We start from the raw sequence: 24960 nt of genomic DNA, 5'->3' as shown, positions 1-24960 counted from the left end.
TTTCTCTTAGACTTAAGAACTTTTCAAGGTATCATCTATAGCAGCGTTTCCCAATTCCGGTCCTCAGGCCTCCCTGCCCTGCATGTTTTAGGTGTTTCCCTTCTGCTACACACCTGGATTGAATATATGGGTGATCAACAGGTTTCTGCAGCACTTGATGGTCATGCAATCATTTGAATCAGCTGCTCTGGAATAGAGGCACATCTAAAACATGCAGAGCAGGGAGGCCTGAGGACCGGAATTGGGAAACGCTGATCTATAGGAAAGCATACTGAGTTTGTCTGGGAAAGCTTCACTTTCCCATCATAACACCAAAGAGGACGTGGGTTAAATACAGACAATTTGCAAGATGCAGCTCAATCCAGCCAATAATGACCCTGAATCTAAGATAAAATTTGGCATTTTTGTCTGCATAATATATCTTTTCCTACTTCTATGGTTTCTTTTTATGTTAAGTCGTATGTAGATTCCCAGAAAGACACCCAAAGTAACTTTCTGGGTGTTTACAAAAACATTTGAATTATTTAATTCATAAAATATCACATTCCAATTTCAAATATCAAGAACGAAACAAATACAGTGACAGAATTAGGATGTTTCTCAATAAAACAACTTGAATTTCATCTGTATGACTGTTTAGATTTTTTTCTGTAGTGTCTTAAGCAACAAGTGCTGAAATTGGTGCTTTACAGATAAATCAGAATCAGCTCAATTTGCAAAGTTTATACACACAAATAAGGAATTTCACCTTAGCTTCACTTTGCTCTAACTTAAGACATTTTAAAAATAAATAATGTAGGAATTAACCTTTTGTTTTTTGTAAATGTGTATATACAGAGTGTTTGTCAAAAGTGGAAGAAAAGGTTCCATTAGTGCAAATGTGCATTATATTGATCTGGGAACATTGACTGTTAGAGTGACAGATTATTTATCAGGTAGGAAAATAAGCTGTCTGTGGCAGCTGTTTTTGCAAATAGCTCTCTGTACAAACTGTGTCCAGGATGTGTGGGGACTGCAGAGATGTTGGCTACACTTTTCCTCAAATGAATTGAAATAAATCTTGTAACTCAGAGTTACAAGATTTATGGGCTTTATGGGCTACAGTTAGTCAATATTAAGCATAAGAGGAGGTAAAAAGATAACATGGGTTTATGTTTGTGGGGCATCGACTGAAATGCGTTGGAAACGAGCACAAAAGATGCACAAGGTACATACCAGAAAATGCTTTGATTCATCAGCATCACCATTCTTCCATTTGTTTGCTTTTGATTTCCTTTACACGGTCTGGAAATAAAATGACGTATGTAAATTAGATAACAGAACTCCCACTGATACGTCAACAAAAATGAGGTGCCCAGCATCTAGAGTATGTTCGCCAAACTAAATTAAAGTTTATTCTGTGAATTTTATGGAAGAACATAGAATATAGGACTATACAGTGGGTTTTCAAGTTCTTATGTCATTTCAACGGTCAGTAATTGAAATATGCCTCAGTAGACTTTAAAGGCAATTTGCATTGCTACTTTAAGGCCCCCTTCTAATTTGAGCTGCCATAATTCTTTCTGGCACAGATTCAACAAGGTGCTGGAAACATTCCTCAGATTTTTGGGAAATATTTACACAGCAACATCTTGCAATTACTGTGGATCCGTGTAGTCTACTTTTAGCAGCTCAAGTGAGGTTTTACAGTAAGGTAAGACCAGTTAGATCAAGGGAACATCAGTCAAAAGAGGAATTTGACATGTTTAAAAACAACACTGTTGTAAACTACCAAACTGGCAGGATGGAGTCATGTTCTGATGCCAAACTGCAAACTTAAAACAGAAATTCAGACATGTTACATCACCCATTCTTGGCTAGTAGGTCTTAAGGGCCAGCTGGTGTGTCTGATTTGCTTCAACATTTGACATTTTGAGGTAGGGGAGTCTCATTTTGGCATGAATTTGCAACATGAGTTTTCAGTTTCTTTTTCACGTGAACCCAAACCCGACCAGAAATCTGGTTATTCTTATTTTATGCAGAAATAAAATAAGAATAACCTTTTCTATATAGAAATATATTGCACAGTCTCGCTTACCAAACACCAACACATGCGGGACACATTCAGAACCACTACAAACAATATTTTAATCAATTTCCTCCTGTTACAGTCACATGCTTCGAGCCACGAACCACTGTCACGTCATTGACTGATGCGACAAGGCAGGTGAACAGGTGTAACTAATCTGAGATTTACTCATCTAGTTCACAATAGGTCTTGCTGTTCCAACTTTGTTACTGCCACTTGTTCTATCAGATCTCAAGTCCAAACCTACACCGAATCAGAGATGCTGGAGCTCATCATTTTAGTGTGAATGTGAAAAACACCTTGCATCATTAGTTATTAGCAACTGACGTCATACACAAACTCAAGACAAATAAATCCTACACGAAAGAAAAACAAGAAAGTTAAAAGGAATATATTGAGTATTAGCAGTATAGAAACGATTCAAAGTTTCTTTGACTAGTTTTACTAACATTAAACTACATAACAGACTTTTCGGGTTGCTACCTACGCAGTTTAAACTGCTGTAGGCGCTAATGTTAGCAGAGTTAATAGCTAGTTACGCGACGTTCCTCCGGCTTCATTCAGCCTTGAAGGCTAACGTTAGCAAACAGCGAAAAGTCAAGTTCCGGACTAGATACACATTTTAGCGTTTAACAATTACACTGCAATTACCAACAACAATTAATGCCAAATAATCTATGACTGGGCTTTGACTTTCCGAGCCTGCCCACATACCTATACACAGAAAACTTCAGTGTTGGTGTGAGCGACGGGTATGTTTGAGAGCTTCGGGAAGCTAACAGGCTAGCACCAAGGGCTGCGCACAATGCTCCATCCGTCAGATCATGGCGGTATGCATAGCAAAGGATGCATTCTCCACTCCTTAGCACAGGCTAGTTTCTGCTGTGTGATTCATTGACGGGCGATTCAGAAACAATGGCTGCTACAGAGTGGGGAACAGGTGTGACTAGAGATAGCAGAAATTCATGTCGGCACTGCTTATATGGAATAAGGCTTTCTGCTTACCTCGAAATGCGTGTTACATCCACTTCTCCATCTTGCACTAGAATGTGGTAGGATGGTTTGGATCTCGCGAGAATACCTGCTGCTGGCGTTAACCCAGGGCACTCCCTTGCGATTGTTGTTATAAGACAATCGTTTCATTTGGAAGAAGAAAAGCAGGTTACTTATTTACCATCACTGCCAATCTCAAGCTCATAATATATTGCAAAACCGAAAGCACAGGGAAAAATCCCCTAAACAAAGAACATAGTCAAAAATGAGCGCTTGCTAAGCTTCCTAAAATAACACTGACACTTTTATAGGAATTCAATTTAAATTCAGATGTGTTCAGAAATACTTTGTCGGAAATTTCCATAGGGAAATTAAAGTTCTTCATAGTTATTGTAGATATGACCATGGGGAGGAAGAATATCCTGCATTGATCTGTATTACAGCAGATCTGAAAAATTCTGATCTGCAATAAGAGAGAAAACTCTCTTATTGTAATGTAATCTTGTGAAGGGAATGCACTTAAGTGACATTATATTCTTTCTTTAATGAAAAATCTATTTTGCAAAATCAGTCCCGAGAACAGAGCCTGCATTCTTTATCAATTTGTTCAGCTTTTTTAAGCTTCAATGCCGCAACCTCGACAGATAACAGCAGAAGAGGTAGTACCGTCAACAACAGTCTTATAGAATATCTGCAACATTTTGAGGAACCTGAGCTTCCTCAAAAAGCACAGTTTGCACTGTTCCTTCTGGTACACAATTTCCCTGTTTTGTCTTTAGTCCAGCCTGTTGTCCAGGTGAACTCAGAGGTGTTCATGTTCACCCAAAGCCTATTTCTTCCATGATGGAAGTAATGTTTGCCTTTTTTTTTTTCTGTAGCTGCAGAGTCATCTAAGTATTTTGTCAGACGATATGATTCTGTCTCGCACTGGACGTCTGAGGTCTGCAGAGTGATAAACAATGGTGAGAGTATAGTTCCCTGTGCTGCTGACCATCTGGTTAGAAACACAAACCTTTTGTAACTGTGATCATCTAGTCCGGTAACTACTGATTTAGGTGACATTCACCTTTCGTGTGGAGTTTCTGACAAAGCAAATCAAGTTGAATTGTGTTAAATCCACTGAAGAAATGAATGAATGATACTAGGTTTGTTGAAGAAGGTGAAGATGGGATCTTCAGCTCTACAACAATTGCAGCTGGTCCTGATATGTGCTTATGCTTAGGCAGGTGGGCCAACAGGATACGACGTTGATGATGCGGGATGCCACGGCAACAGGTCTATAATTGTTCAGGACTGATGGGTGAACCCTCTGTGTGTCAAAACAAGACATGATGCTTCCATGGAGGGGTTCATGAGGTGCTACAGAATCCCATACAGCCCTTCAGGATTTATGAGCCAGTCAAAACATATTCGAGCATTCAAGGCTCCTTGAATCTCTCCAGCTGACTCGTCATCTGACTTCTGGACACAGACAGGTAAGAGGTAAAAGGTGCTTAGCCGAGAATATAAAGTGTAATTTGCTTCAATAAATCCTGTAGTGTTTGGGTAGATATATTGTCAAAAACACTTAATGAAAAACAGCAACAAAAAAAGCAAAAACGTGATTACTTTTAAGTAAACTCAGTTTTTGTGGTAAAACAGATGTGTGGAAGCTAACATTTCTTTTTAACATTTAAAATAAAAACACAACAATCACTAGGAGTGTGGAATAAAAAATGGAATGAATTTTCTATTTTGAAACTTCATCCCATGACATCACAGTGAGGTGCAAAGGTACTGCTAATGGCATTGGGATCACAATGCAATAATTTTGTACTTTCAAATGCTTGATCTCATCTAAACTTTTGATGTTTTTGCATGTTCTTGTTTATGTATTAGGATATTTTCCTCTTTTTTTGACCAGATATTGAATTTATTGAACATCAAAATAAAAAAATGGCAAAATATCTTTTTCATTTTAAAGCACAAAGTTGCTTTTCAATTTATTATTTATTTGCACCTGCCTCAAATAATAACCTGCAGTTCTTTGCTACCTTCTTTATTTTGTTTACCATAAACTCTTTTAGTAGATAAGTGGCAAAAAGTGCTAACAAATGCAGCTATCTTAACAGCACAAATAATAAAAATGAACTGTCATGAAACAATGGTTTTATGAGTAGATGTGTTTATTACAACAAAATATTCATTGTGTATAGCAGAAAAATACCTAAATCCCTTTTTTTTTTTCAAATGTCAGGAAAACAGAAATTTCCAGTAGGTGTAAGAATAGTGAACAAAAAACTGTTGATGTACCAAAAAAAAAAAAAAAAAATCAAACTTTTGTCTTTTCCTTTTTTTTGAGTAAAGATGTGCCTGAAATAAATTGTGAAAATGAACTTTGATCTTGTCCAGGTCATATTAAAACAATGAAAAATAAAAGACACAGCACTCACAAAGGAAATATAACCAATATAAAACTAAATGGATGAAATTTATCAAGAGCATCTTTTTAAGCACAGATCTAATATTACACTAACAAGACAACATGAACATAATGACAGTTAATGCATACAAATATAAAAAAGAACTATCATGTTTCCCCAACAATGTATCATGTACAAGTTGTTACGAAAAATTTGAAAGTTTTCGAACTACAAAAGAACTTAAATTACAACATATATTTACATATAATTCATATCCTGCACCTTCACAATATTTTTACTCTTAAATCTACACCTCCAACATCTTATGACAAGTACATTCTGTGAAAACATCTCTACATCTGACCAAAGAAAGCTGCCAAAACTTGGTGCGCAAACTACGGCAACATGCAGGAAGCTACTCTCTTTTTTTGTTGTTTTTTTTAATTTAGCTATATAAATTACAAATCATACAAATATTTACATTGTCAAATTTAAATCTAAAATAAAAAAAGTTAAAAGAGCAGTGAAAAGTTTTTTTCTACACATTTTAAGGATGTTTAACATAATCATACTGAATAAAAAAAAAAAGTGACAAAAACATGCTACATAAAAACAGGCTAAGAAGTTAAGAAATTCTGCCTTGGTTAATAAATAAAAGAATAAATAAAATTAAATGATAGTTGTCATAGAATGGGGGTTGGCGAGAACTTTTGAGATGATGTTAAGAGCTTCAAAATTATAATATGTATCATTGTGGGACTGTTTCAATAGAGGGTTTTGTATGTTTTACAGAGTGAAAAAAAATGGAATTGCTTATAAATAAAACTGAGATAGAACAGCTAAATACAACTCTAAAACCACAAACTGTTTAAATGTCCTCGCTTGAATGAACTTTCCCTTTTATAAATCTTGCCTAAATACAACTTGTAAATATAACCAACAAGAAAACAACTTCCTTTTGGAAAATTTATGAAAAATCCGTGTAAACTTGCCTTCAAATTATTAGAAAAAAATTCCTATTGTCCGTATCAAATATGTGGCTGTAAAAATAATCTACCACATAAAGAGTGCTTCCAGCAAATTACAGTGATTTCACTTCAAATCAGACGTGCCTCTGGAAATACCTTGACGCAGATATAGGTAAGTGGAGTCAGGCAGAAAATTGGTGAAGGGCAAGATATGACGACAGTTGATAACAAGTGGAAACAGTTAAGAGTACAAAATATAGATAACTATCTCGAGTTTCTTCAGATCAACTTCAGAGGTCTCATCTTCTTTCTTAATGTCATCAGCCACAAACAACAAGCATCTCTCACAAGAGAAGTTTTCCGTTGCGGTGAATCTTTAGGATTTTTCCAAGTCTCTGTTTTGCAGTTGCAAGACCTTTCTTTGGTCGTTTACCTGCAGAAAGAAGAATAAACAAATAAATATATAAATAAAGCTAAGATATAAGAAGTGAAAACATTGCAGTAAATGTGGTCATATTTGTGCCTACCTTGACCGATCCCTGTTATTCCTTGGCTGGCTAACCCTGCAGGAGATAAACCAGCATGGGAGCTGCTGTTCTGAGGTGACATGGAAGGTCGTCGCGAAGAGAGGAACACACCGGGGGCCATGGCCCCACTGCCCCTTGGGCCCCCAGGGCCAAAAGGTCCTGGCCCTGCTGTGTATTCATGGTCTAACAGACTGGCAGAGAAATAATCCATCCTCCTGTCTGGGCTGGCATCTGCTGCTGACTCTGGAGCAGGTGTTGGGGAGGCGGGGGCGGGCTCAGCCTGCGCTGGGGGAGGACTGGCAACGGGAGCAGGAGGACGCTGCTTTTTAGTGTACTTCCTTTTAGCAGGTTTCTGCTGCTCCTGAATCACAACCAGAAGGAAACACGACTCTTTATCTTGTCAATACTGTCCAATACGGCACATTTGTGAACGTGACATCTTTCTTTAACAACTCACTTGTTGTGCCAACTTGGCAGCAGCTGCTGCAAGCCCAGTTTCTACAGAAGCGACTCTAGCCCCTTCCCTGGCTGGTCGATCTTGTTTAGGAAGTGTGGGCATCACCCTTGCTGTAAGTAAAAGCAAGTCATCAGACATTTTCTAGCTCAGAAAAAAATCTGACTGGCATCCCGGCCATTTTAAAAGGAGATACCTTTAGGGCTCCAGGGTGTGTCATCCCAGTTTTTTTTCCTTTTCATCTTCGTCTTGTTAATATGATCTTCCTCGTCAGACTCCAAAGAAGGGTAAACTTAAAGAGAATTAACATGTCTTAACTTTGACTAAATGCAGAACACTTTCATGCTTTGATCAGAGTATAAATGAGCAGCGGAGACAACGCATTATGGTGCTCACCATAATCTGAATCCTTAAAACAAGTTCCCAGGGTTTCTTGCTCATCTGGACTGTCTTCGTCACTGATGTGACGGGCCGGCCTTTTGATTGTCCTTTTACCAGGCCGCTGAATCACTGCTTTTTTCTCAGGATTTGCAGTCTTCTTGATCCCCCCTGTCACCCACACAGTTCTCCCGCCCTTTTCCTTGACGGCTGCTAATCCCTCCGTCAAGCCTCCAGAGATTGATAAGGGAGAGGAAGAGGACGAAGAGGAGGACGAGGAAGGAGGGTTGGCCATGGAGAGCATGCCCTGGATGGCGTCCCGGGTGCTGGGCGAGGCTGGTGCTTCCTCGCTAAACAGAAAGCAGAAAAAAAACATCATCAATAACAAGTAGAGCTCCATAATTAAAAACAAAGTATACTAAAGTATATTAAGTGTAATATTATCTGATAATGTTGCATATTTGTATTAAAAATCTTTTTAATAAGCAATATTCTAATAACTATTCATCTGATACTTATATTTCCTAAAGTACAATATAAAAACCCCACCTCCCGAACATTATGTACACCTGGTGTACTTAATGTATAGGAGACAGGAGAAATTCTAAGTAATTTCTGAACTATGATCAAAAAAGTATAAAATAAAATTTCACTTGCTTTTTTTAGCAAAAATGTTACTCTTTAACAAAGACAACATTACACATTTTTAGACCGTAAAAAGAATTCTAAAGCTGTCTAAAAATAAAAGGTTATCCAGATTGTAGCTGAAAATGTCCACAACACCATTTTTAATAAACCAATCAAAGATCAAGTCAACAAACCTGAGAGCTGCAGAGTCTAATCCTGCCACCTGCTTGCTGGCCTTCAACAAGTCAAGGATGCCCCCTGCACCACCTTTCACCCCGTGAGCTGCCAGCGTCTCTTCATCGGTTGTGTAGTCCTCCTGAATGAAAACACGCAATGAGAAAACCGCCATTAATAAAAAAAAAATTAAAAAAAACACTTTAACAGCAAAATGCAATACTGTCAGTGTAAGCAGAAATTTAGGTAAAAATTATTTTATTTCTTTTAAAATTTAAACTTCCCTTTCAGATCAATAAATTTTTTTTGAATTAAAAACACACTATTCAAACCATCACATCAGTGAAAAGATAAATTATTTTGTCATAACAATTAGGCAATAAAATTTAGCTCAAAGAGGAGAAAATAGTTAACTTATGATAAACCACTGGGACCAGCTAATTAATTACAAGAAATTACAATGAAACTGTTTTAGGTTTTCTTCAAAATGTAACAACTCTAAACCAAACTATTTCTATAATAAAATCTAAACAGCTGTAATGCAAAAAAAAGAAAGAAGAAGAAATTAAAAAGATGGGAATAAAAATCGATGCATCTTCTATCTTTTTAATGAGATGCTGGAGAAATTCAACCAGTTTTTTTTCCAAATGTATGAAGCATAAAAGTAAGAGCTCCATCTCTCTCCAGATCTCAATGTGCATTACAGACAGGAAAAATGTATGCTTTTATTTAGCTAACATCAAAATAAAATTCAGCTGTATGAAAATATTTCCCATTGCAAAAGCATGAAGAATCAAATATTATAGATAGCATTATTGTAACTGTATTAATCAGTTACAATAATGTTATATTACTTCATTAATAGAAGGAATAACTGTTGATTTTCTGCACAACTTTGTACATCTTTGGCGTCATGTTTGTGTAATTGCTGCGATACTGTGATTTTATTTAACTCAACGTTATGATATGAAAATTTCTGTTTGGTCCATCACAATGGGTGCATCCGTAAAAAAAAAAAAATATTAAAAATCCCCTAAAAATCTCACCTCGATGTCAAAGTCTACCTCTCCTGGCTCCCTGATGCGATTAGGGTCAGAACAAGGTTTGGCTCTGGGCAGTTTCCTTGGTAAACCTGAATGGATGTTTCTGCTCTGTTAGTCTACATTTCCTTGAAACCACAAAACTGAATTGTTTGGTTTGCTTTCAAGCAAATACTTGCCACTTAGTTTCTTTTTCTTGTTTGGTCCAGCAGGCTTGCGTCGAGGAGGAGGAGTCTCATCAATCTGCAACTCATCCTCAGACTCCAGGTCAGAAAGACTGGAGCCCTCTGTGGCTAGGTGTTTGTAGCTCGCAGCACTTCCTGCACCATTACTGCTGCCATCTTTCTTACTAAGTAATTCAAGAAATAACAGGCATTAAAAAAAATTTAATTCAGAAAGTACAAAATCTTTAACACTTAAAGGAAAGTATTAACGCTCACCCTTGGATTTTGCCATTTGTCAAGACAAGTTTAAGTTTGTTTTTATTCACCTTCCCTTCAAACTCCTCCAATGGCAGCTCCAGCTGTGACAAAAAGAAATCAGAAACAACAGGAAAACCTTTAGAAATGTTAACATAAGAGCTACAACAAATAGGAGAAAAAGTACACACCTTGTTCTTGTGCTTGGATTTGCCAGGTTGAAATTTCTTTAGGGTATGTTTGGCATGGATCTCAATGAGCTCGAGTTCTCCTGCTTCTGCCTTAAGGAGCCCTTTCTGACTTTTCTTTTTGGTTCCTGTGGGCCCAAACACTCCCAGAACCTCCTTAGGCTTGGGCCCTTTCTTTTTTCCAGGGGGGCGTCCGGAGTTCTGGGCGGCACTCAGCGGGGTTTTGGAGAGTGGAGCACCAGGAAACTGAGGTCCTGTGCGACCAATGTTCTGCTGAAATATATCCTGATGAAAAAAAAGGTCAGTTTATTACTAAACATAAAAAAGGTATGTGAATAATATTTTCAAATACAACTATAGAATAAAAAAAAAAATTACCTCAACCAGACGGATCTCCTTTGCAAGGTCTTTTATCAATGTCTGAGTGTTGATGGTTTCTGGTATCTCCATTTCATGCTCAGCTAAGGCCTGAATGCAGAATATCATCATCAGTAATCTTATACAATATTTGATCAGATGATTTCACTTCAATTTAAAGATAAAATATGAACAAGCCTCTCGAAAAAAGTTTGAACTAATGACTTTCAGAACTGAACACAAAAAAACCCAAAACTTCTCATTTGTACACTAAACAAGATAAATGAATAAGTTTAAAGAATGTTTGTCACTCAAACTAATTTAGGTCTATACTTACTTAAAGACATTAAACGAACATTGGTATTACTATTGATATTCTTATCTTCTAACTTTAGGAATCTAATCAAAAACTATGAGTCTAATTCTACCTCTTTGCGAGTCCAGGTGCGGAAAGCATTGTTCAGGGCCTTAGCTCCATGAACAAGATAGCTGGCAGGGTGTCTGCGATTTTCTCGCAATCCTGTTGGAAGACAGAAAAAGTTACACCACTAGAGAAATTGACATAAAAAAAACTTAAAAGTGACTAAATACGTATTGAAACTTCTCACCTCTAAAGATGTCAAGAAGGTGCTTCCCAACATACCAACACACAGTCTCAAAGTTGGGGAATTTGAACAAGTCGGCTGTGCTCAGTCTCTTCTCTATTTCGTATGCCCTAAAATGACCGAAAGCATAAGTTGGACATCAGTGGTTTGATCAGATGATTTCACTTCATCTGATCTGACAATTATCTCTGTGTAGATAATTAGCTGGTCTTGTTTAAATGTTTCCAACATGTCTTATGTACTGGCACAGCAAAAAAGATAAAATTCAGTTTGCTGTGAAGTTGGCTGAAGCTGTAGGCTTGACTTGGTTGATAATTAAACTTTTGCTTGCAACTAGAGTCCAGCAGGGGGAAAAAAAAACAGGACAACTTCCTCATTCGACCTTCTTTCCATTTAAAACTCCTAAACACTGAATCAGGTACTGTCTCAAGTAGGCACCAACAGGTTCAGGTTGTTAACAAACAAACTCTGAAGCTTAAATCCAACTAATACAGCAATTTATTTAGCCTGTCTTGTACATGTTGATGTCTGAAGCTTCAGGAATTAAAGTTCAGTAATTATTGTGTTGTTGCTACCAACTGAAATACAGTTAAATCCAGATTTTCACACAAATAACTTAAAAATAAAAGTATTTTCTGGCCTAAAAAGGCAGCTAAAACTATTCCTGGTTAAGGTCAGTTAGAATTACTAAAATTACTTATGTTCACTAGAAGTCAGTAATAATCAAGATTTTTGTCCTTTCTTTCAAGTCTGACATTTAAATTAATTTTCTTAGAATTCAGCAGAATGCCATTTTAAGCTGTAGAGCTTGAGTTAAATGTTTTGAATCTCCTTCCACAAACGTTTTGGCTCACTCCTCCTGACAGAACTGTGCCAGGTTTGTAGGTCTTGGTCAGACTGAATTAAAGAAAGTTCTAAAAAATATAACTTTTTATCTGAGACAAAAGTTCCAAAACAAAAGTCCCAATTGTCTTGGTTGATACAGTGTAGAAAAATACTCAAAATGCATAATACTTCACTACTTAGTTTATTTAACTTTTAATAGTTAGAAAATCATGATCATAATTGTTTTAAAACTCAAAATTAGGGCTGTTGCAGTAAGCAATGAATCAGTGTAAATTAAAACAAACTCAGTAATTTCCATTTGCATGATTTTTTATTTTACTCTCTTTTCTATCAAAATCTGGATGACAGAATGCTTCAGTCTGGTGCCTTAGTCTCAACCAGTCCTTTTATTGAAGGAAAATTTTGCTACACAGTCTTTATAATTACAGTAGTTTTATTTGTTGTTTCTCTTTATTTATTTTGGATTTTTAAAATGTCTTCCAGTTCCAGTTTTAAATGTTCATTAGGATTGATAATTGAGAATGAATGTGTCCTTGCATATTTATGCAATTATATTACTTGGAAATGGACTCAAAACAATATTATCATTTATTGTAAAAACGTCTGGGACAATTTATGGTCCAGCAAATTTATCATTGTGACAGGTCCATACAAAATACTTTAATCAAAAATTAATATACAGTACTGAAGAGTTATTGGAAAACTGACCGAAGCTGCATGTCAATGTTGAGACTGTGCAAAAAGTTTCCACCAAAGGCCAAGCAGTCCACAGGAGTCAGCACAGCATGAATCCATCCTGCAAAATAGATGCTATTAATGTTTACTGATCTAAACTTAGCCAACATTAAGTCACGTAGGTTTATAAATTGGCTGCTTATCATTTTAGCTATATACAGGATATAGGATACTGACACAGTTAAGTACAGAAGTGGTTCTCAGCAGACATAAGTCACATTAAATACAGAATATTTGACTGCAATGCAAAAACCCTTTTCTGATACATAACAAAAACAAGTATCCATTAATACCTGTAGGTATGAACAGTGTGTTTCCTTGCTTGACAGAACACTTGTAACACATGTCAACCTGATCCCCAAAGAACATCTCATTCTGGTTGGATGAGGAACTCCAGCGCTCAAAAAGTGCAAGGTTGGCTGGGGTGGGAGAAATTAGGTAGAAGATTTTCTCGCCCTGAGTGAAAATGGAAAGAATGTTTGTTTCATTATAAACATGTCACACAAAAAGAGGCTAAACTTCCCAAAACACATAAAAATATGTCATCTCACCCTCAGGACATGGTACCATACTGAAGTGCCACCAAAGTCAATGTGAAAGTCTGTGTAGCTGTCCTTTACTCCCATCAGGCAGTACTTCTGCACATTTGGCCGTTCAAAAACAGACTCTTCAGGCCAGAGGTTCTCCACCCATGAAAGTTTTCTCACAATCTTGGGAGTCTCCACCAAATTTGAGAGCCTACATCAATTTCCAAACATATCAATTAAAGGATAGCTAATAAAACCAGATATTCTAATTTGCCACTTCTTGCTGGTACCTAGTTTCAGAGAACTCCAGGCTGATCACATTGAGTACTTTGTCCCTATTGGTGCTGTTGTAGTATTCAACAAAGTCTCCCAGTCGCATCTTCAGGTCGCATTGACGAGACACATCAATAACATCGATCTCTTTATCTGCACCTTCAATTTAACAGATTTTAGAGCATTTAGAACAAATAACCAAAGGCAACACTACAGAAGAACAAAAATATGATTTCTCTGACCAACTACTGTTCTGACCATTACTGACTGCTTTTAAAAATATTTCAAAAATATGTTAACTGGTAAAAACTGCATTTTCATCATACTCCTTGAACCTCCATCATGATTGCATACTCAATATTACAACAATGTCTGACTCATTTGAAGCAAAATGAAAAGAGCAGATGGGTGACCGAAGAGTTTTGTATGTAAAAAATCTGAAGAGGTTTAAGAATGTAGTGATGTGCCTAAATTTAGCAAAAATGTACCAATGTAGTGCTCCACGTCCGAGACACTGAACGAGGACGGAGGAAGGGTCATGCCTAGGCCATCTCGCCTCAACACCATGACTGGGACGCTGAAAGAATGCTCTTCCAGAAAGTCGACCGTCAGCTGAGCCCCAGATGGTTTCAGCAAGATTTCATCAGCACTGCAAACACAGCGAAGCACATAAAAACTGAATATTTCAACAGTTCACTTCACAATGATACTTCATAAGTAAAGGAGTAAATGAATAAATAAATAAATGAATAAATAAATAAATAAATAAATACCAGACAAAGATCTTACTTTGGGAACGTTCTGCTACGAAGCTCCCTGACAAACTGTGGGCTCCCCGTCTTTACAGGCTTACTGGGATCTCTTGCTACGCCTGTATTTCCATCTGTTTGCTTATTGCCACCACGCCGTTTGCGCACTAAAAAAATAAAGTAGCAACAATGATTCTTCAGTGTACAACGTCAAATAATATTAACTGAATCTCAGAGGTGTGTTTAACATAAGGAATGGGCTGATATGATAATCTCTAAATACAGGATGTCATGATTTGATGGGATGTCCACAAGAAAGTTGGAGAAAGGAAGAAAAGGTGCATTACAGTTCATGTCTTTTACGATATTATTAACAGCAACATATTTCCATAGGTAATATTGCTTACTCCAGACTCAACACGGTGGCTTGGAACAATTATATTTAGTGAAACAAATTTGCAGTTGTATTTGCGACATTTCACCTTTTGATTCTTTCCTATGACTGAAGAATTTTTGGTTTGCATTTGTTTTATTGACTGTATGTTTTTGCTTCCATTTTCTGCGATTGCAGCATTTTTCGACAGCCTTTATTTTATTTTTGGGGGGTTTGTGAGTTTTGGAGTGTGCACCACACATGTGTTTGCATCTCGATTAGCTGTTTGCTGCGTTTCTGCACCCGTCAACCACTCACGGTATGGTACGCCTAGATACCCATACGGGTATATCAAATGTCAATTGAAAAATTGACACGTAAAATTGTGGCAACTTGATAGCAAGTTAGATGAATACACATACACATGCAGTCCAGCTCTTTTCTAGGCGCATTTCCTGCTCCAGTTATATATATATATATATATATATATATATATATATATATATATATATATATATATATATATATATTTTTTTTTTTTTTACAATTACCTCCAACAAAAGAATGAAGAAACTTACTGACAGAAGGTCCATGGGTGACCTGACAATTAGGGCAGTGATATTGGTCAATCTCAGCTGCCTTGTCCTCTTCCACACCAACACAGCTGGACAGGAAACAAGAACAGAAACAAAGTCAAATGGCTAAATTAACTGAGTTCAATTATTCTTCTTTTAGACACGACTCAATGTAGAAAACGCATCATGAAACAACACATTTTGAATATTAAAACTTGTGGATTAACATCACCAACAAAAAACCCTTACCTTCCATGAAACCAGTCTTGACAGATGTCGCATTCAATCATGAAGCGCGTCACATCATAGGGCAGGCGACATAAGCAATACACTGGCACTGACGCCATATCAAGTCTGTGTTTGCAAAATGCTTTTTAATAAAAAATATATATATATTATGCAAACGGTAGAAGCTAGTTGATAAAATGATGGTTGCGACGGGAAAGAACTCTAGCTGTGTCACTTCATTTCCAGACCTCTGTTACCGACAGTCATGTTTAGCCGGGAATGACCTAAAAAGCTGTTAAAACAAAAATAAGCAAGAAAAAAAGAATTGTCAGTAGCCGCTCATAATATGTGCAAAACTACAGAATTATGCAAGCTGGTTTCTGAGAAGGGTAAAATAGTCATTCCAGTTAGGAAATAATGTGCAATGGTTTAGCTAGCTTAACAACTACTCATGTTTTCCTTTTTTCACAATCGGATAACAATAAGTTGCGGATATGTTACAGTATAAAACTACTTTAAAATGTAATTACAATGAACAGAATCGCTGCCACTTATGTTGCTTCCTGAATTTAACATGAATCACTTTGCTTCTGGTAAGACACGATACCGACAAAAAAAATAAACAAACTTGGTGGCAGTATGGGTAGCTAACTGTTTGTAAACACAGTCCAGTGCAATGACTTGAGAAGCGAATATGCTAACGCTAGTCCAATCAGAAAACGGTTTAGCAGAAATATTTATACAAATTTACACATAAAAAATCAGTTTGTTTTATTTTAACTGTTAATTGCAAAACACACGTTAAAGCTAATACGACTATCGAGCTTGCTCTTTTCAAGCCCCGTCCACTGGCTAAGCTACCTCTAAGAGCTGGCGACTCACCAACTAGCAGGTCTGCGGCAGGGCCACGCACTGGAAAGCGGCCGTAATCTCTACGCAACTCCGGAGCTGGCTGCGGCCTTATTATGCGACGTCAATTATTCACACTTTTCTGCGATACATTTTTGTTTAACAACTGTGCAAAGCGCAAAAATATAGGTAAGGTACGGACGTTAGCACTAGACAAAGAATTTAGAAGCTGAAGTGCCCAAAAGGTTAAAAATAATAAAAAAAATTAAAGCGCCTTTAACTGCCTCAACGCCATTTCAAAGCGGATAACGTCAAACCGTTGTTCGTCGTTGTCCGCGGATGGTGGAACAATAAAGTTGTGAACACTACAACGATTTTGATTTTGGCAGAAAAACTAAACTAAATAAACCGTTACCACGGTAACAAAATGATGATATGTGATTAATTTAATTGACTTTAGTATTTTGTATTATTTAGACTTATTTGTATAATTAATAAGATTAAATAATGACTACTGATTCCTATTGAAAATGTGAATTGATTTATTTAACTACACATTTACAAACTTTTTAGAGGTCGAAAATAACAAGCTGAATCGATTAATTTAAAATGTAATTTTTTTCAAGAATTTATTAGCAGATTCGAGCAATCATTATCAGCTTCAGTTGAGATTATTTATTTTTAACAAATGAAACAAAAAATGTAAAAAGATGTTTATCCCTGATCTTTACAAAAATTCCACTGGGGATGGGGTGTTATGTTATGTATGTGGGGTGTTAAGTTAGATTTATTGGGATGATAATGAGGGATGATCAAATGTATTTACAAATACTGCTCTTAAAAAAGAAACCCCAAAAAATCAACAAGGAACAACATACTCATTAATGAATAATCCACTTCAAGATACCATGGACTTACAAAAAGTAGTGCAACTTTATTGTTGTGAGGGAAAAGAAATACAAAAAGTAACAAAGTAACAATCCCAACAATAATTTTAGCTTTGGGGAACTGTGAGATTATGATACATAGTTTATTATTGCCCCAATAAAGAAACAAACAAATCAGAATAATGATAAAAGGTACAATAATGATAAAAGATCCCTACAGTCAATCTTAGCTCATTTGGCACTTAGAAAGTTACATGACCTTGCAAAAATATTGGCTTTTTCATGTTTTGTAAAATACCAACCACAAAGATGACTGGATAAGATTTATTGTAATATACCAACACAATGTAGTGTATAATTGTTATGTCAACAAGACATGGTTTTGGAAATTTCAGTTGGACAGCTAGACTTGGTAAATTTGATCAGTGCTCTGAGAGATGTCCAAATATCTGTTCTAAACTTAATTCTGCTTTGTACCGTTTCACAACTTTGTCTGTGACCTGTTTGGTCTTTTTGATGCTGTTTTGCCACTAGTGTTTTAGAAAAGCTCCGAGGCCTTCACAACACAGCTGGATTTATATTTTAGATTCAATCGCACACATATGGCCTCTATTTCTAAAGTCTGGTAAGTTTAATTTAATTTATGGATATCAGATTAAAAGGGATTCAGTGCAAATGCCTGCAACATTTTTCATTTTTTTACTTGGGGAAATAAAACATTAAAACCACATTCTCTTTTCGCTCCACTTCAGTCACTTTGCATTGGTATTTCAAATACAATTCTAAGAAAATACAAAGTTTGTGGTCTAAACATAAAAAGAATTGTGTTAAAGTCCTAGGTATCAGGTAAAGTACAGTAGTCTGAAGCTGAAATTTAATTGATGTACCCAAAATATGTAATTGAACATTTCTGTCTGTGTTCTAATATTTTCACAGTTTCTGTTAAAATGTCCAAAACTTCCTTCTGTTTTGATAAAGGAAAAGAGCTCAATTGAAAACAATTTTCAAACCTTCATCACTGATCCTAAGCTTAAACTGACACTGGGGCATAAATGTCTTTGCATGGCCTTAATGGCAAGAGTGTGGGTTAGAATGGCGTACTGTGAATCCACAAGTACCTCTCTTTGAAATAAAAACATGAGGGAACAAAAGGTTTTGTAATATTTATTTTGATTAGTTACAAAACATAAATAAAATCAACAATCAAATTAGTTACAATTTACAGAGGCTTAATCATCAGCAACATACTTTCTGGTATTTCTCTAGATTTTATTTTCCCACCAATATACTTTTATCAGTCATTCTTAGCCATGTTGTTTTGGGACTCCAAAGATTGTTGTTGCATTACTTAGTGTATTTTAATCTACCTGGAACAATAGGAAAGCTGGTGTCAATTATTTTAGTACAATTCAAAGCTTTCAACAGTGAAGTAAAATGTCAGAAATTGCCAATTTATTCTACAAATATAAGAAAACCCCCTCATCATGCCTGACAAGGTGTTATATACCAAGTTATGGAGGCCCCATGAAAACAGGGATGCTTTCTAATTTTTATTGACTTTGAGTTTATAATGATGAGCATAGATTTTTTTTTACAGTTTGTACAATCCTGTTCCAAAATACAAAAATAATCTGCATCTTTTAGATAACAATTTGGTTACACTCATAAAGACAAAGTAGGCTTCATCGTCATGACCCAAAAAAATGTTGTTAGACACGTTAGTATCAGACATCACAGCACAGTATCTCACCTTGACTAGCAGTGCACTACATCTTTGTAAAAATGTAGGAATTCTCAAAAAGCTAAAAATACAAGAAACCTTTGAATTTATACTCTACAGCATGTAGTTTCTCAACCACACCCTTTAGTATGAACGACTCCTCTGTAAACCATTTGTTATTTATATCTGATTGACTTTGTGCAATCTCATGTCTTCCAAACCTGACAATCTCTCTTTAACCAATAAAACTGAATTCTGCTTTGACTACAGAGTGAGCTAATAAACACATAGCCATAAATTTTAAAACATTCCTATGTATAAATGTATTATTAAATCAACAAACTGGCAATACATCAAATGCTGATTGCGATTGTTTTACACTTGAAATGGGTTTAAAAAAAATAGGGTCCTGCAGGTTTAATTTGTTTAAGCTCCACATTTTCACTTCTGATCAACTCGAAGATTAGGACCAAAAACCAAATAGTTCACGGCTAAAATGATCAATGGCAAACAAAATACAGTGCCTTCAAAAACTATTCATACTCCCTCACATTTTCTCACATTACAACCACAAAATTCAGTGAAGTATACATGTACTTTCTGTGATAGAGTGCGTAGCTGTGAAGTGGAAGGAAAATAATGTCTTTAGAATATTTTTTAAAATAAAAAACCTGAAGTGTGGCATGAATTTGCATAGAGCCCATTTTACTCTATCCCCCTTAAATAAATTCCAGTGCAATTTATTAGGTCACATTTGACTTACTGTCAGGTGTGACCTAATTAAAATCCACCTGTGTGTAACTTAATCTCAGTATAAATCCACTTATTCTCTGAAAGTCTCAGAGGTGTGTTTGAGGACATTATTGAACAAACAGCTTTATGAAGACCAAGAATAGCAGCAGACAGGACAGAGATGAAATGGTGGAGTCGTTTAAAAAACAGGGTTAGGTTATAAAATATCCCAAATAGTTCACCATTAGTCATGCACTTCACTAATGTGTATATTAAGGGAAAGAGGCAAGATTGGTAAACTGTTGAAAGAAAGTGCGAGAGTAAAACTGAACTTGTATTTAAAATGTGTGATAAATTTATAACACTCTGACACTCTGATCACGGAATGCCCAATATGAAAATGGTGGCAACAAGCTGTAGGAAAGCTTTTCATCAGCATTGAAAGGAAAGCTGGTCAGAGTTGATGAGAAAATTAAAAGGCGTTAAATATGGAAGCCGCCATTCTTGAGAATCACGTGCATGTTCACCTTCACAACAATCCGAAACATACAACCAGAGCTAAAAAAAAGTTTAGATCAGACAATGTTTGTATTAGAATGGCCTAAACCTAAATACAACTGAGCATCTGACAATACCTGCAAACCGATGTCAACAAAAACTTTTCATCACATCAGACTGAGCTTCAGCTATTTTGAGAATAAAATAGGCAAAACGTTTAGTCTCTAGATATGCAAAGCCTTGGTGGAAAACTTGTTCCTACAAAGTATTAACTTAGGTGGATTAATTCATGTGAATGCTCCACTATTTTGTAGAAAAAATGTTTAAAAAACAAACTTCCTTCCACTTCACAATTATACACTCCTTTTTAAATAATAAAAAATCTAAATAAAATGTAGTGAAGTTTGTGGTTGTTTGTGTGTAAAATCGTCAAAGGGCATTAGCACTTTTATGTGGCATTGCAATAACTCAATGTGTGAAGTATTCTCAACCATATTTAACATCAAACTTACAACCATTAAGACCTAATAGCTTTTATTACTTTCTGTCGTCTGAGGAGGCAAGCCTAGAACACAGGCAGAGTAAACATTTCCACACAGTGAGTGAGCACAGTGACATCTGAGAAGCTGCTTTCAATGAAAGAAAAAGATGCAATTCATTTTACAGAACAATGTGACTCTCACCATTTGCTCTCTTTTAAAAAGACAAACAGTCATGCACCCACGACAACACGGTTATCAAAAGTAACATTGAAATAACTAATTCAGCATGGTTTCCCTAGTTTGTATGACCTTGACCTTTTCTTTTTTTTCCCCTCTTTCTCTTTAGCACAACCCCCGCTTAACTTGATATGGAGAAATCGGATTGTATCTAGGACACCATGTTTACCTTTTTAGGCTCCAAACTACACAGCGATTGTGTGTGTACTGCAGGTGGAAGCAGCTTCCACTCAGGTAAAATCAGACATATCAAGAGGTCTTGCAGAATTGAGTGGAAAGTATCCAGGTGTCTACTGAGCACGATTTCAATGAATCAATGTATAATTTTAAACTTGTATTATTACAAAGACAAATGACAAGCCGTAGGAAACACAACACTACATGTGTGAGACGAGAGTAGGCGCACAGGTCGACCGAGCTTAATTATGTAATTTTCTGTTTAATTTATCTTCATTATGTATTGTGCTGCAAACCTAGTTTAAAAAAAAAACATTAAAATGTATGTATTGATCTGGCAATAATCACTGTATCTACAAAAAAGTTGTATGCTTTTTCAGACAAATTGATTAATACAATACATGCTGATCAACTCAGATGACCATTACTAATTGCACTTTTAAACGTGATAGTTCTTTCACTGTAAGCGTTGGCTAACTGAGCCAAAAATAATGCCACAGTAAAATTATTTGTCCTCGCTGTCTCTGCTTTCAGAGGCTCCAGGTCCAGCGGAGTTGGTTTGCAGGTAAAAAGATTTTTTTTCCCGTCCAAGGACATCATCATGTGATATGTTCTCAAATATTCAACAAATACTGCAGCCACACTCATAAATGCACCCACCCATACATTAAAGACGTTTACACATCAACATCCAATCATCCGTAACTCCAGCAGCTGAATTTTATATTAATCTGTTATTTTTTTTCTTTCACAGGAACCTCCTTTCCTCATAAGGAGAGGAGGCTAAGAACCATGCTGAAATACATATATTCACTTCACTCACAGGTTACCCACACATATACCACTTAATTATCACTCCAAAATGAATGTGATTTATGTTTCAAATCACTGGGGTATCACCATCTCTTGGAGCTTCACATTTATTTCTCAAATCTCTTGGTTTTATTTTTGTCCCAAAGGAAGAGTAGAGGTTGGGGTTGTTGGGTGAATTTTGGCACTGGAAGGTAGAGCAGCAGTTGAGCAAGATGAAGAACAGGTAGACGAGGGGGAGGAGCAGGAGCAAAATACACCCCCAATAGCTGCGGTGCTGTCAGTGGGTACGGTGGGTCCACCTCCATGCAGCAGCGACGTGGCCGTGGACACTGGGATTTGGATTTGGGAAGGCAGCAGCGGTTGGCTTTGAGGTGTTGGTTGGGGCAGCAAGATGGTGGGTTGCACCTGTGACTGTATGGAGGTTTGCATCCGAGGTTGTGGCATTTGCTGGCACATAGGAGACTGCTGATAGGTCATCTGCTGAAGGGGGGGAGGCTGATGGAGGTGTAAACTCTGATGCATCTGCGGTACTTGACCCATGTGTGATTGTGGGGGAGGAGGAACCGGAGAGGCCAGGGTGGTCAGGGTTCCTCCACCTGCGTAAGGAGAGGAGGCTAAAGGTGCCTGGGGGTTCAGTTGGGCTGCTGGAAACCAACCTGGTCGGCCCACCTGTAATTATTATATCAATGAATAGTAAGACAAATTCTTATTATTTTTGCTTTAAGTTGTCAAAAGTACCCATATCCATTTATGTATTACACATTTTGCCACACTGCATTTTTGCAATAAACCAACAGAAGGTAGAAAATCATAAAAGTTGATTGGAGCAAAAGGTGTGTCAACAGAGTATTCTGAAAACTATGTATTGGGTTTCCTTCCACATTAGACTTGTGTATTACATTGTATTAATTTACTAAAAAACACCCCAATAAAATATACCAAAGTTTGTTCTGACAATGTGACAAAATGTGAGAAAGTCCAGACATTATACATCTGTCGCTACTGTAAACAGATAACAAATAACTTAATTTTCTAAAACAAAATCATGCTCCATATTGATCAAATCTACTCACATAATAATATGAAGCAAAACCTATCTATGTATTTTATTGTGTTTAGTCATACCTCTGCAGACTGGCTCCAGCCTCCCTGTACCTGCTGAATCTGTTTGATTTGATTCAGAGATGGCTTGATTGGAGCAGGACCTACTGCCTCCTTTGTCCAATTGTCAACAAGTTTGTGCAGTTCATCAGTGAATGTGCTTTTCCTTGATGGGCTGTGATCTGTGGAAAGATGAGATGATTAATGACATCTTCTACCTACATGTTGGGTTGCTTTACATTTCTACAGTATGTATATTTTAGGTTTCATGCATGGATTACATGAAAGGACAAACTGAGTAATGGATGAATGAATAATCAATCAATCAATCAATCAAATTTTATTTGTATAGCACATTTCAGCAGCAAGGCATTTCAAAGTGCTTTACATCATAACAAACACAGAATCACAATGCAATATAGAATCAATCATTAAGTCAAGTTACATCAATAAATTTGTAATTGATTACATTTCAAATACAATTCTAAACAGGTGGGTTTTCAGTTGAGATTTAAAAGAAGTCAGTGTTTCAGCTGTTTTACAGTTTTCTGGAAGTTTGTTCCAAATTCGTGGTGCATAGATGCTGAAAGCTGCTTCTCCTCGTTTGGTTCTGGTTCTGGGGATGCAGAGCAGACCAGAACCGGAAGACCTGAGAGGTCTGGAAGGTTGATACAATAAAAGCAGATCTTTAATGTATTGTGGTGCTAAGCCGTTCAGTGATTTATAAACTAACAACAGTATTTTAAAGTCTATTCTTTGAGCTACAGGGAGCCAGTGGAGGGACTTTAGAACTGGTGTTATGTGCTCTATCTTCCTGGTTTTAGTGAGAACGCGAGCAGCAGCATTCTGGATCAGCTGCAGCTGTTTGATTGATTTGTTGGACAGACCTGTGAAGATGCTGTTGCAATAATCAATACGACTGAAGATGAACGCATGGACGAGTTTCTCTAGATCTGGCTGAGACATTAGTCCTTTAATCCTGGAAATGTTCTTCAGGTGATAGAAGGCCGACTTTGTAACTGTCTTTATGTGGCTCTGGAGGTTCAGGTCAGAGTCCATCACTACTCCCAGGTTTCGGGCCTGATCGCTGGTTTTCAGTTGTAATAACTGAAGCTGTGCATTGACTCTAGATCGTTCCTCTTTAGGTCCAAAAATAATAACTTCAGTTTTGTTTCTGTTCAGCTGGAGAAAGTTTTGGCACATCCACACATTTATCTGTTCTAAGCATCTGTTCAGTGATTGGATGGGCTCTGAGTCACCTGGTGACATCGTAATGTAGAGCTGTGTGTCATCTGCATAGTTATGGTAGCTAATATTATTTCCTGTTATAACCTGAGCTAGTGGGAGCATATAAATATTGAATAAAAGGGGTCCTAGGATTGAACCTTGGGGTACCCCACATGTGACCTTTGACCTCTTTGATGAAAAGTTTTCAATTGAAACAAAGAAATCCCTGTTCTTTATGTAGGATTCAAACCAGTTAAGCACTGGACCGGAGAGTCCGACCCAACTCTCCAGTCGATTCAGTAATATGTCATGGTCAACAGTGTCAAAAGCTGCACTGAGATCCAACAGAACCAGCACTGTGGTTCTGCCACAGTCCGTATTTATATGGATGTCATTGAACACTTTTATGAGGGCGGTCTCTGTGCTGTGGTGAGCACGAAAACCAGACTGGAAGGAGTCAAAGAGGTTGGTTATAGTTAGGAAGCTAGTTAATTGTTTACACACAGCTTTTTCAATAACTTTGCTGATGAATGGGAGGTTGGAGATCGGCCTGTAATTCTGCATTAGTGATTTGTCCAGATTGTTCTTTTTTATAAGTGGTTTGATTACTGCTGTTTTCAGAGCCTGGGGGAAAACGCCTGATGAGAGCGATGAGTTTACTATTTGGATCAGATCAGCAGCAATAACAGGCAGGACTTTCTTAAAGAAATGTGTGGGTAAAACATCCAGAC

The 24960-nt window shown here is 36.9% G+C and overlaps 3 protein-coding genes across 17 annotated transcripts in view; all 3 read right to left on the bottom strand.

Annotated features, from left to right (window-relative positions):
- huwe1 (HECT, UBA and WWE domain containing E3 ubiquitin protein ligase 1) overlaps nucleotides 1–3152 on the bottom strand; it is a 41330-nt gene extending 38178 nt beyond the window's left edge. For 8 of the 11 annotated variants that reach the window (XM_032574051.1, XM_032574135.1, XM_032574116.1 and 5 more), the window contains exons 1-2: nucleotides 3074–3134; nucleotides 1216–1284 (exon numbers count right to left, since the gene is read on the bottom strand). The gene's annotated coding sequence lies outside the window, so the exon portion shown is untranslated. Of the gene's footprint in view, nucleotides 1–1215; nucleotides 1285–3073 lie in introns of all 11 variants that reach the window. The other 3 variants (XM_032574125.1, XM_032574153.1, XM_032574144.1) reach the window with 2 other exon arrangements.
- A 2056-nt stretch (nucleotides 3153–5208) lies between these two features.
- On the bottom strand, nucleotides 5209–16693 carry phf8 (PHD finger protein 8). The gene is made up of 22 exons (XM_032574040.1): nucleotides 16389–16693; nucleotides 15528–15798; nucleotides 15282–15367; nucleotides 14371–14497; nucleotides 14070–14230; nucleotides 13599–13740; nucleotides 13333–13519; nucleotides 13075–13237; nucleotides 12755–12842; nucleotides 11204–11310; nucleotides 11024–11115; nucleotides 10617–10706; nucleotides 10242–10523; nucleotides 10072–10154; nucleotides 9811–9980; nucleotides 9638–9723; nucleotides 8612–8733; nucleotides 7809–8140; nucleotides 7609–7704; nucleotides 7416–7525; nucleotides 6959–7319; nucleotides 5209–6864 (listed from the first exon to the last, which is right to left on the bottom strand). Exons 2-22 carry the CDS (start codon nucleotides 15623–15625, stop codon nucleotides 6776–6778), a joined length of 3072 nt encoding a protein of 1023 aa, XP_032429931.1. The 5' UTR covers nucleotides 15626–15798; nucleotides 16389–16693; the 3' UTR covers nucleotides 5209–6775.
- Nucleotides 16694–18390: 1697 nt separating this feature from the next.
- wnk3 (WNK lysine deficient protein kinase 3) overlaps nucleotides 18391–24960 on the bottom strand; it is a 44630-nt gene continuing 38060 nt past the window's right edge. For all 5 annotated transcript variants that reach the window (XM_032573925.1, XM_032573949.1, XM_032573940.1 and 2 more), the window contains 2 exons: nucleotides 23027–23184; nucleotides 18391–22570 (listed from right to left, as the gene is read on the bottom strand). In XM_032573925.1, coding sequence (XP_032429816.1) covers nucleotides 22031–22570; nucleotides 23027–23184 — 698 coding nt within the window. In that variant the 3' untranslated portion in view covers nucleotides 18391–22030. The remainder of the gene's footprint in view (nucleotides 22571–23026; nucleotides 23185–24960) is intronic.

The sequence above is a fragment of the Xiphophorus hellerii genome, chromosome 1, assembly GCF_003331165.1.
Source record: "Xiphophorus hellerii strain 12219 chromosome 1, Xiphophorus_hellerii-4.1, whole genome shotgun sequence".
In the NCBI taxonomy this organism is placed as follows: domain Eukaryota; kingdom Metazoa; phylum Chordata; class Actinopteri; order Cyprinodontiformes; family Poeciliidae; genus Xiphophorus; species Xiphophorus hellerii.
This window is presented reverse-complemented; position numbering and strand designations above follow the sequence as displayed.